Source organism: Physcomitrium patens, chromosome 2, assembly GCF_059467195.1.
Source record: "Physcomitrium patens ecotype Gransden chromosome 2, ASM5946719v1, whole genome shotgun sequence".
Lineage (NCBI taxonomy): Eukaryota > Viridiplantae > Streptophyta > Bryopsida > Funariales > Funariaceae > Physcomitrium > Physcomitrium patens.
Window position 1 is genome coordinate 20,425,262 of NC_143411.1, and position 13,263 is coordinate 20,438,524.

Below are 13,263 nucleotides of genomic sequence, written 5' to 3' on the forward strand. Positions count from 1 at the left end.
TTTGATTGAATCACTTCTTTGAAAAATGTTGAAGAATGTACTTTGGTTCTCTTTAATATAAACATAATCCTTCTTGACAATGATAAGTCTTATCTAGCTTAGTAAGAGGTTTGAAACATATCGTATCAATTTGCGTATCTTCTACTTTTGAAGGTATGTACAGAGAAGATGTTGATATTTTTATTAAATTGTAATAATATTGGACCTTATTTATGCAATTCTTATACCAAAATTCAAAAATTGATTGTCATACTTTACAACAAAAACAATTGCTTGATTCAATATTTGAGGATCAAGTAAATTGACTATCAATTTTTTTATCTCATATTGCAATCCATAAAAAAATTTGGCTAATAAGTACAACATCATCTCACTTGATATTAATTACAAGTTATCTAAATTATGAAGCAAGTAATGTTATAGATTGATTTTTTTATTGCAAAATATGGATCTTGTTTGCTACACACAAATCGCATCATATTTTTTATACATAGATCAAACCTCCACCAAAAAAGCCTCTAAATTATCCAATATTGAATCATATCATTCAAAAAAAATATGAAAACCATAATAATAAAAAATTAGAAAATATAATTTTAATAAATTTGACTTCTAATCTTTGAGTTGGATAGTTTTGGAATTGAAGTTCAATTCCTATTTATACTTGATTGATGAATCTTTGAAACTTTGATCTTATACCATCAAACTTCTCAAGTAAGGCAATTTTTGGTTCTCTAGTATTTGAATGGTGCTCCACCATAAGAGAAGGGATATGATTTGGTGCAAATATTGAAGCAACTATAATCATCTCTATATCTCTATTTTTTTTCATTCCTGTTTGTTTTTATATTGGTAAATTGAGTTGATGCATTTTAAGCATTAACTCCCTCAATTATTCTTGCATTTATGTCATTGCACTCTTCATTTTAAAAAGCTTTGTCATAAGAATATTTAGAAAAATAAAGATATATAATATCTTCTAAGAAAAGTAAAAAAAAGAACTTAAAAACCAAAAAACTAATATTATTTTAGAAGAAAGTAATTTGTAACTTCTAATATACTTATTTCTTATCAAGAGAAAGGGATAATCTATTCTCAATCAAAAAAAGAAAAAACTTTGATATTATAAGTATACTATTATTAATTTGTTAAAGATAAGAATTTAATAAAAAAAATAAATAAGTAAAATTTTTTCAAAGAAATATAAAAAAATAGAAATAAAAAAAGTATGTATATTAAAAAGAAATTAGAATGGCTATTGCCAAAAGATAAGAAAATTATAGACTTCTTAAAACTAGACTAGAAGCAAGAAAGGAATTGACAAGAGTGAAGAAAGCTTTACTTTTACTTCTATATATACTATCTATTTAAGAGCTACATAATAATGTTCTATAAGACCTCTAAAATTTGTTGACTTTGTACAACACATATCTTAACTTGTAAGATAAGTTTTCTATATAGATGCCACATAGTTAGTTTGTTTCACAAGCTACCAATATGTATAGCACATGATTAACTTATTGACTAAGTTTCTAACCTATCAATCAACTACAAACATATGTAAAATCAAAACAGAATTTATGAAGTTTTTTAAAATATTTTCTAAAAGATATCATCAAATTAATCTACTTTTATCTACTTCTATCTATTCATATTACTTAGATAATAATTACAATAAATATATGTCTATGACAATCAAGTATGTCTTTTGATCCTCTTATTCATGATATTAAGAATAATTCTTCAAAGTGTCATGATTCTTCTAAATTCAAATTCAAAAATAATCTATTTTATTTCAAGAAATGATTATACATTCTAAAAGGCAAAATATAATTACATATTTTTCAAGCTTGTCATGACTTTTCAACAGCCATACATTTTGGATACAACAAGATTTTGGAACTAATATCTAGAGATTTTTAGTGGCTTCAAATGTTAAAGGCAATTAAAGACTTTGTATAATTATGTAATATTTGTTCAAGATCAAAAATTGCTTGTCATTGTCCTTATAGACTTCTTCAACCATTATTTATTTTGAAACAATAATAGTCTTTTGTTTCTATGGATTTTATCACAAATCTTCTAATTTCAAGTTTGTATAATTACATATTTGTAATAGTAGATTATTTTACCAAGATGGCATATTTTATGCCATGTATAAAATCTATCATAAAAAAAAGCAACTAAATTTTTTCTTGACAACATCTATGGCTATCATGGATTATCTAAAAATATTATATCATATAAGAAAAATTCAATTTATATCAAGTTTTTAGAAAATCATTTTCATGATTCTAAAGGTGGACATAAAATTGTCTTTGGTCTTTCATTTTCAAACTAATAGACAAATGGAATAGATGAATCAAATTTTGTAGCAGTATTTGAGGTATACCATCAATTATTATCAAAGTGATTGGACAACTCTTTTGCCATTAATAGAGTTTGTATACAATAATTTTATAAATTCTTCTATTGAAAAAATATATTTTTTTGCCTATTATAGTTATCATCTATAACTTCATAATTTTGACTTTTCAAAAGTTGATAAACATGTAGTAAAAGATTTGACACATTGTTTATCTGAATTACATGCAACAATGAAGATGGAGTTAAAATCATCTCAAGAACAATAAAAGATGAATGCGGATGCTTATTTCAAGAAGCAACCACAATTCACTATAGGTGACAAAACATGATTACTTTGTTGTAATATTAAGACTACTCATTCTTGTGATAAATTCAACTATTGTAGACTTGAACTTTTTTTTATTTGTGAAAAAGTCAATCTTATTTCTTATTGATTACATCTAACAAAGTTAATAAAAATCTATTATATATTTCACATATCTCTTTTTGATCCATATAAGATAGTGAATATCTCAAGAAGAAGACAAATATCCTTTCTTCATATAGAAGTGGATAATAATTAAGAATTCAAGGTGGAAGAAGTCTTATACTCAATTCAATGCCAAAATAGGTTGGAATATTTTATTCAATGGCGCAGATATGATATTAGTGAATGTACATAAGTGTTAATAAAAAAATCTTGCAAATATAATAAAGTTGATTGAGACTTTTTATTGATGATATCCATCAAAACTAAGATGAAGAAAAGCAAGATCCATGAGAGATGATGATTGCTCTTTGTAGAATTTGTCTCTAAAAAGAGAGATAATGTAATAGACATACATATTTATTCCAATAGTTATTTATATGATTAGGTAGAAGTAAATAAAAATAGATTAATTTCATGATATCTTTTAGAGAAGCTTTCTAAAAGCTTCATAGATGCAAATTTGACTTTACATATGTTTGTAGATGACTGATAAGTTAGAAAATTAATCAACAAGTTAATCACATGTTACATGTATTGGTAGCTTATGAAATAAGTTAATTATGTGGTACACATATAAAAAAAACTTACCTTACAAGTTAAGATTGTGTCTTACAAAGTCAACACGTGTAGAAGGTCTTATAGAATATTGTCATATACCTCTTAATTAGATAGTATATATGGAGGCAAAATTGAAGCCCTCTTCACTCTTATCAATGCCTTTCTAATTTTTATTCTTGTTTCAAGACTTTTTAATCTTCTTATCTTTGATAATAGCTATTATAGTTCAATATATTACCATATTTGAATGATTTTTTAATCTTTTTAAGTAATATAAGAGTATATTGAGATTTTCTTTTTTTGAAATTTATATCCTAGATAATTTTTGAATAATTGACACATGCCAATTGTATATGTAATATACTTATAAATACTTTCAAAATATATGCAATATTCATTCTTTTTTTTGTGGCATATATATTGTATGATATATACATATCTTTGAATTGATTTATATTTTTTTTGACATTTAATATTATTTTTTTGTATCATATTAGTTATTCAATTTATTATTTTATGCTTTAGATTAAAATTCAACATTCTTTTAATTCAATTAGAAGTTGGAATTTATTTAAATTCATTTTTTTTCTATATATTTTTATTCAAATTTTATAATTTTTTTATATTATTTATTAAATTGTGGTTGTCTTTAGTCTAATGTATCTTATCTAAAATATTATATTTTTAATTATAACTTTACAATTGAAAAAAATTTTAAAATCTTTTTTTAAAAAATTATACTTTTACTCTTATAATTCAATGATTGTTAAATTATTAAATGTTGAACTTATTTGTTTAAACTTACTTGTTTGAACTTATTTAATTATATATATATATATATATATATATATATATATTTTCCTTCTTAAAAGCCTCATATTATTTGAAGATTTTTTTTTATATATTCTAATATTTTCTAAAAGTACAAGATAGGTTTCTTGTTAAATTTTTTAAAATTCTGATCGTATTTAATTTTTCTATTACTTTTTGTAAGAAACATAATTATTGGCCAAATCTACAGAAGTTCGTAATATGTTTTATTAAATTTGATTCAATTATCCATCAAAGAATTTACATTTACTACATTTATAAACATTTGTGAACATTTGTGAATTTATTTTAGCTTAGATGTGTGTGTTCACATTCTTTTTCTTTTTCTTTCTTTTACTAAGTCCTTTATTGATCCACTATTTGCTTGTACTTCTTCTTTAGCATATAAGACTTACTCTTTGCTTATTAGGCTGATTAAATGAGTTACTTGTTATTATGTTGATTGTCATTTAATGCCAAAAATTCTTCTTGATACACAGTTTGTTTTTTTCATTGAAGCAAAGACAAAAGCCATAATTTTAGAATTTTTTTATAATTTTTTATTTTTAGATTTTTTGGTTTTTTTTTTTCAAATTCAATTTATGTCTTGTTTTAAAAAAATTTATATTACCATATATTTCTTAAAAACTTATGAATTGTGGTTGATATAAGACCATCAATAGTGATTTATTTTCAAATATATCTTCATATTTCTGAGTTTATGATATCTTAATTAGTACCATAGCAAGTGAAACAACATGTTTCTTAAAGTATTAGAAGTTAAATAATTTTTGAATTTTAGAAATTTTTTAGTTTTTTGAGAATATTATATGATTATTCCTAATAATAATAAAATATTTTAGAGTTGAATATGTTTATTTGAATCAAGGCATTGGAGGCATAAACTTGCAACTTGATTGTGTAATGTTGTCTCATATTATTTTATCTTTTTAAGCACAATTAACATTTTTTATATTGTTTTTGTCTACAACAGACAAGAATAAAGTCTTTAATATCAATGATGTGATTTTAAAGCCTAACAGAGTTTGTATTTTATCAATCATATCTTTGTTTTATTAAATGTTATCTTGTATATAACTTCTTTATTGGTATTTTGACAAGTAAACCATTTAACTTTGTTGTGTGTTATTTCTTTAAATTTCTAAAAATATACAAAGCTTTTTATTTTAAAAAATTAAATAAGAAAATAATTATTAAAAGGTCATTATAAGTAATGATATTTATATTTATATTTATAAATTATTATATTGATTACTTAGATTCTATTAAATGTTATTTTAGAAGTCTTAGAATCAAAGTTTGGATCCCAAGCTTAAATATTAAACATTCCAATAAATATACTATGATATAAAGAATATAACAAAATTATTTTGATATACTTTGCATTCAACTCTAAAAAAGGTATATTATATTAATATTCACTTTTAATATAATCTTACCTTCAATCTCAAATTATAGGTGAACAAACAATTAGATGAAACTATTTTAGAAGAAGTTCCCTATACAAAACAAACAACAAAAGCAAGTTTTGATAAGATTCTATTTATTTCCATATTATTTAGGAATCCATCTTGATCTCGCAAGATTCTATTTCCAAAAATAAACTTGTAGAACTTCATGCAAAAAGTGATAGAACTTCTCACCAACTTTTCACCAATGATTTATTTGATTTCATACGTCTCTATGATTGCATTCTCTTTTTTTGTTTTCATACTAACATTGGTGTCTTCATGTGCTAGAAGCCAAAGTCATTCAACAACGGAAGACGTCATTACAAAACCCTAAAATCTGATTTCAGAAGTGTGAGACAATACTTGAATTGGGTTGTAATTTTCCACCGATAGTTCTAACGCGATCTCTCATCGAAGCAAACCCTAATTCTGCTTCTTCTTCCTCTTCTACTCTGACCTTCGTGCATTGTGTGCTTCACGGTGAAAACTCGGAGCTCCCTAAGCCTGTTTCGAGTTACCTAAACAGTCGGCAGTTTGGAAGCACACCCTGAGAATATTATGAGATTGTTATGAAAATTTGGGTTGCAGCTTTGGTTTTTCTGGGTCTTAAATTAGTTTTGCAGCATGCAGATCGCCGAATGTGCACAATGATCGGCATCAGAATTTTGCTCGACGAGCTTCAGCCAGTGCGTGGTCAGGGGATTCCTGTCAAATCCATCAGGCACTGGAGCCCCCACGACTAGGAATCATGAGACGATGACGAGAAGAGGGATGGATTCATGGCATGAAGAGCGTGGAAAAAAGGATGTTCAACAGGGAGGCCTTGGTGTGCAACATGGGGTAGAGCAGGGTGGAGGACAGCAAGTGGACAAAAGACTACTACATGAATGTGGGGACAAAATTGCAGGATGCTAGGATTAGAAGTCTGCGGGTGGGGTTGCGGTATGTGGGTAAGATTAGTTGTGTCAGCCAATGGCCCTACCCATGCTGCCAAAGCATCTATTCACGTGGGGTCGACGAATTTCGGCCACAACCTCTCCTGCAGTAGAGTCCTTTGACGGTAAAAAGGAAATTCGATAGCAGATCAAGCCACAATCTGTTCTGGGTTTCTAATTGGCTCTCAATCATGACATATAAAATCCACCGCCTCCGTTTCCCATGTGGATGTTTGAAATTCATCACGAATTTTGTTATTATTTTCCAGTACTCTGCTGCTTGACAATCTTGGGATTCATGTAGTTTGCACCCATGATCTGATTCTGTCTGCCTATTCATCAGGATTCCTCACATTAAGTATGAAAGGTTTAACTATCACCTTATCGACATCAATATATATATATATATATATATTACTATCTATATGTGTGTATTCAAAAATTTATGAACTCCATCTCGATTTCAAATTCGACAATTTTTTCATGGTTTAAGTTCAGTGATGCTAAATACGAATCCAACGTCACTTCTTAAGTCACATTAGTAGGTGTGGCTGCCAAAATTCATGCTAGAGTCTGATCCGGAGAGCTTTATCCACAGAAAAAAGAAATAAATAAAACACACACATACACATACATGGACAGTGAATATCAAATTTCGGAAAGTGGATTAGATTGGAATTCGAGCCCAAAAAGACAAAAAAAAAAAAAAACAAAACAAAAAAAACAAACAAACAAACAAAAACAAAAACAAAACAAAAAAAACTGTCGCGAACGAAGAATTACTGCATGCAGACCAGGAAGAACCCGTCTATCAGCCAGTTGAAGGGGTTCTACCCCGATAATGGCATTAAATATCTCCCCCTCATAAAGCACGGTAACCACGCTCTGCAGAAGAATGCCGTTTGTCCTGCGGTTGTCAGTCATACTAAGTTGGGTGGCAGATTGGTGACCCTTGGAATTTGCCAAATCTCATGCTGGCCTCTCATTGCTCTGGAGGCTCGGATACTGACCACAGCTTGATTCTACGCTGCTCCCCCGCTGCTGACTCGACCAAGTGGGGACCTCCCCCCAACCCCCGCAAAAGCAACAGCTACTGCCCCAGCCGTGGAGCTCAGCCAGTTCCTCACACCACACCACACCAGAGCCACATGATTTTTCTTCAGCTCACGCAAGCATCGTCTGTGAATCTCCCATCGCTGCCCTCCTAGCGACCACGGAAAGTACCCAGGCTCGTCGTCGTCCCCATCCACCGGCGGAGGCTAGTCTCCATAACTACTGCCTGGTTTTGTATTCAATGGTGGATCCCCCCTTTACACAAGCATGTGGAAGGGGATGAGTGTTAGTCCAGGTTCGGTTCCCAAACCTCCGTGCCATCCGCCTCCCGCCACGTGCTGATCCCTCACCGCTTCGGATATGCTGTGGCTGATTTGTAATCTCCTCTAACCTCTCTTATGCTTAATACCCTTTTGATACTTTCCTAAAAACAAGTTTATTCTTGTGCTTGGGATCCCATTTCCCGGGCCTCTAATCATTCGAAAAAAAATTGACTGGAGCTTTATTGTGAAGAAAAGAATATTCCCAGTGGGACTGCACGGCTGTTTATTTTGTAACGAACGTTGTCCTAGCGTTTTTACCAGCAGCTACCACGGCGAAAATCGACGAACGAACGAAAACAAAGCGTCGCGGGTTGATCCGTGACAGCTCGCCTGGGAACTCGAAGTTGAAATCCAATTCCGCCACCCGATTGGGCGATACTCCTGGGCCGAACTGGATCCGCAAGACTCGGCCGGGCCCGCGGGTGAGTTCCGAGCCTGCAGATATTTTCGACCCACGCTCGTGGCCTGAATCCGTCCTCGGTCGCGCATGTGGTGTTCCGCGTCAACCGCCTTCGTCCGAGATCCGTCCATTACGGCTGAACGTCCGTCATAAGTCTCCACGATCGTCGTCCGTGGTCCGTCGTTCTCTCCTTTCTTCATTACGTTATGCTTAGCAGGACTCTCTCTCCCAGACACGGATACACTCGTCTGGACCACACCTTGTTGTGCCGAGTATATTGACTGGCGCTCCACCTATAAGTTCGTCGTGATCACGCTTTCTCGGGGTTTTTGTGTCGAGTCCCTTTTTGAAACCTCGAGCCGGGAAGGGTTTTTGTAGATCGATCTGTGGAGAGTTCATATGTCCGCTCTGGAAACTTTTCGAGTAGGTTTCTGAGGGCTTGGGTGTAGTGTCTGCGTCAATCTTTCTCTCCATGCCTTTCTTGTCCACCTGCTCTCTCCCTTCTTCATTTTTTTAAAAAAAATTTATCATACAATCTGGAAACCTTTCGCAGGGTTTGGATCACAGAACGTTTAGGTGGTTTAACGAGTCGTTATCTTCCGGATTGAGATTTGAGAGGTGCTACTTGTGTTTATTGTCACAAAGGAGTTGGAACTGTTTCGTGGTTTAGGCAGCGGATGAAGGGCTGAGCATTTCAGTAGACGGAATTCTTCTCAAGGTACATTGTAGACGGTTTAAATTTTTCTTCATATTCGCGGAGTTTTTCGTTGCTGCAGATTTAAATTCTCTTAGTGTCAGGTCAATCATCGATATGGTTAAGAAGGAGTTGGTGGGAATCTAGACGACCTATGTGAGTATATCGCAGGGCCGTGAGAGGTTTTGGTTGGTGGCTGCTTTGCCTTTCAGGCCCTGAATTGACAAGATAAAGGGGTTGGAAAGTGGTTTAGGAAGAGTTTTGGTTGCTAGACCACGATTTCGGCGCATTAGCAAGGACCTGCGCTTTTTTCCTGGTGGGGACAGCGACGGTTTTTCGTTTCGACTGCAGTAGTGAGTGGCACTGATCGATCATGTGAGTGAAAATTTGCTGAGAGATGGCGAGAACAAACACAGCGTGCGAGTTGTGTGACGGCGTAGCGGCTTTGTATTGCGAAGCAGATGAGGCTCACATTTGTTGGATTTGCGATGCCAAAGTTCACAGCGCCAACTTCCTGGTGGCCAGACATACTCGGTCTGTTCTGTGTGGAACCTGTGGGACACAAACTTCGTGGAGAGCTTCAGGAGCCAACCCTACGCCTCTTCCTGGCGTTTGTGCAGAATGTTCTCAGGGTGAGGCACAGGGTGAATGCATCACTCTCAACGATGGAAATGTGATTGACACCGCGAGAGTCACGGCCGAGAGCTGCGAGAGTGCGGTTATATTCGAAACGGAATTTTCGCAAGTTTCATCTTGTGAAAGTAGTCATTCCCAGCTCAGCAGCTATGATTCAGAAGGCGTTATTGTAGACTGTGGGAGCGCTCATGCGAGTGTGTCCTCAGGTATCTCGAAGTCGCTGAAGAGGAAGAGGTCATTGCACTCCCTCTTACCTGTGTCTGTTCCACAAAGCAAGCAGATTGCGATGAGGGTGTTGGAAGATGTCAACAGCAGCGATGCTCACAGACAGGTAACTTCTACTTCATCTCTTACTCTCCCACCATGGCCTCACTACACCCAGACAGGGTGGATACAAGTGTACTAATTGGTCTCTCTTGGATCCATCTACTGCTTGTTCGAAGAGTTTATTACGATCAGGCGTTTTCATGTTACATGCCACTCTCTCGATATCCGGTTCAATTCACAATCAACTTGTTAAGTCGTGATTGAAAGCAATGTAAGGGTCCGTAATGCAAATTTTTGTAGTCAAGCGTTCTGTAAATGAGTTCCGCTTGTGAAGAGAGCTATTTTTTCTGAAAGTTTTTCTGTTTTTTCAGTGTAAATGCGACAGCACCACTTCTTCATCTTCAAGTACTGGAAGCAACTCCCGCGCCAATCAGGATTCCAGTTTTGAAGAAAGAGGTGACAATAGAACTCAATTTCCAGAGTTTGGCAACACCAACAGAGTTGTCACTAATCATTTACTTTCCTCAGCAAAGCGCCAGCGGATGGATGATAGAGTACAGACGATGTCATCTTTCGCCCCCGCGCAGGAATCAGCAGTTCTCTCTATCTCTAGGTCAATGAGAACGTTGGCAAAATGGCATTGGGATTTGCACCTTAGCAGCCCTGGGACTGTTCCCCTCGCGTTGCGCATGTTCTGTAAGGTGTCCCGCGCTTTGACTCCAACTCTCTTCTCCAACTCAGGCAGGCGCGTCGCACTGGCAGCGTGTCTCCGGTTGGCTGCGGTTTTAGACGAAGCCCAAATTACCGTTCCGAATTCTGGCAAAGTTGCAGCCTGCGCTGGAGTGTCTGCAAGAAGATTGGCGATGACAGAACTACATTTACTTGCGCTGTTGGGATCGAGAAGGCTTCCAGTGTGGGCTAGCTCTCGTACTTAAAAAAACCACCACGGCATCTGGGATATAAAGCACACATCTTCTGTGTGTGATTGACATGCTCAGTGCTCACCTGAAGCCATGAGTGTCAGTGAAGTTTGATTCCAATTCCCCTTTGGGACGGGTAGCTAGAGTGCAAAGACGGGACTTTTGTCAGCCTTGCTCCACCGACCATCAAATTACAGGTTACAAGCTTCAGATTTGTAATCGCGCTAGAGGGTTACTCGTAGAAATTAATCACCACATGATGGATCATGTTATTCAGAATCCATAAGGGGCGGCATTGGTTGAGCAATGTAGGTTTAGACCCAATCTGGTCCGTGCTCTCCCTCTGGTTAAAGGATCCTCGAAATGAGGATTAGTTCTGGCTTAAGGTACCGAGAACCATAGAGAGGCTGGAATCGTATGGTACAGGTTACTGTATATATGTTGCATATAACATTCAACGGGTTCACTTTTCTGACACACTGTGCGCGGCATCCTCACAAAAACTTCAAGTCCGGACAATTTATCTCGCAAGTTTTTCTTAAGGTCCTGGTTGTCGATCTTTGTTGGGATATGGCATTCGTTGGTCTCTTAAAAAGATAGAGGTTGATTCATGTTATTGAAACCTTAATACATGAGAATCTCCATCTCATCCTTGAAAAAATCTAAGCACATCTGTGCAGTCCTTATTGCAGCACGCTTCCCACGATATTCCCAAAATGAGTTTTACTAGAGCATGTACAGATCCTAACGGTAATCTCCCTCGCCGTTTCTCTCAGTCCTCTTTCTCTCTGAATAAACGACACCTCTACTGATCACAGTGGAGTAGATCACCTGGAGTGGACTACCCACTTCTAAACTTTGCTACGAAAGACACCACTTCGGTCCTCCAAATTATTGCTTAAATCCTTGATTCTCTGATGGCTGGATGAGGGACCTTCATGGTGGATGGGTTGCATGGGGTGTGGAGAAGTTTTGAGCTGGTTGGACCATGCGATGAGCCCTAAATCTGTGGAGTTCTCATCGTGTGAAGGTGGGAAAGCTGAGTGTCGAGCTCATGCGATGTGTTTCGCTGTGATCTGCATTGATGAACGAGGTCATCTCGTTTGTCGTTGTGTGACAGTTTTTGTCTCGTAATGGAACCTCGGAAGCCACAATGAATGAGTGAAGAATAATTACGGTTCTGTAAAACCAAAAACTGAAGAAAAACCCTAAACCACTTGAACCAGTGAAGTAGAGCGCTTCGCCCTTGGGTGTCCTTCACCTGGATTCTACGTGTGTGGGTCTCGTGTAGGCAGAAAAATATCCTGCAACATACAAACACACCCGAGCACACACGCATATATATATATATATATATATACATATGAAAACTGCGAGACTTTTCTGAGGTGGAACCCAATTCTATGAACGGTCACTAACCGTGTGTTGATGCAGCAGTTGTACAAAAATTGTTGATAATAGACAGAGATCCATTTTCGGAAGAATCTCCCCCTTATTATTAATTGAGATCATAGGAATTCATTCATTCACCATAATTTGGCCAAAGAAAAACACCCCCCAACATATATATACATATATTATATTAGTGGAAACCAAAAAGGTGGCCAACCAAAAATATTTGCTGGTTATTTCTTCATTGGGAGCTACTAAGCTCCACATCCAGTGATCTTGCAATGCTACTCTTGACAATCTGTAACAGCATAATGCAGATTTTGATATTTGATTAATCAAAAAGTTGAGTTATTGCATCACTGTTACTTCCTTTTTTATGAACACAATAAGATATGCAGTCAATCAAAGATAGTTTTTGTCTCCTCTGGTTTATCCAGTGAGCTGTTTTATATAAGAGATATGAAGTGAATGTGCGTCAATATAAATAAGTGTGAAAAGAAGCATCTGCTTATTCATTTTATCATTTTATCACTTTTACCCCCATCGTCCTGGTTTATTGGTTACTGATTCGGTGAGCTGGACGGGTGAGCTGGATGGGTGAGCATTTTCCCCTGTCCACGTGGAACCTGAACCTGTCTGACGTGTCATGGGGTGCAGGTACAAATTGTTTTATTACAGGAAAGAGGGCATGTTTATTGGGATTCTCCTCACCTCACTCTCCAGGGGCAGCCAGCCACCTCGGGCAGCCTTCTAAAACTTTTCAATGCATGGCTGGAAAGCTTGCCTGTTGCTGCCCGAGAGGCTGCTCAGATTTAGTCATTGTGACATGAGGTCGTCACGCAACCTCTCTCTTATTGTAATTTTATTATAATGATGTGGGTGCATATATATATATATATATATATATTTTGTCATTGAAGTGTAGAATTTTAATACAACTGAGGAATGCTTCGGAGAAAATATGAGT

General features: G+C 35.3%; 1 protein-coding gene across 1 annotated transcript; it reads left to right on the top strand.

Moving 5' to 3' along the window:
• Positions 1 to 8,639: 8,639 nt before the first annotated feature.
• Positions 8,640 to 11,381, top strand: LOC112293716 (uncharacterized). Its single transcript, XM_024543477.3, has 2 exons — positions 8,640 to 10,048; positions 10,356 to 11,381. Exons 1-2 carry the CDS (start codon positions 9,479 to 9,481, stop codon positions 10,917 to 10,919), a joined length of 1,134 nt encoding a protein of 377 aa, XP_024399245.1. The 5' UTR covers positions 8,640 to 9,478; the 3' UTR covers positions 10,920 to 11,381.
• The last annotated feature ends 1,882 nt before the right edge of the window (positions 11,382 to 13,263 follow it).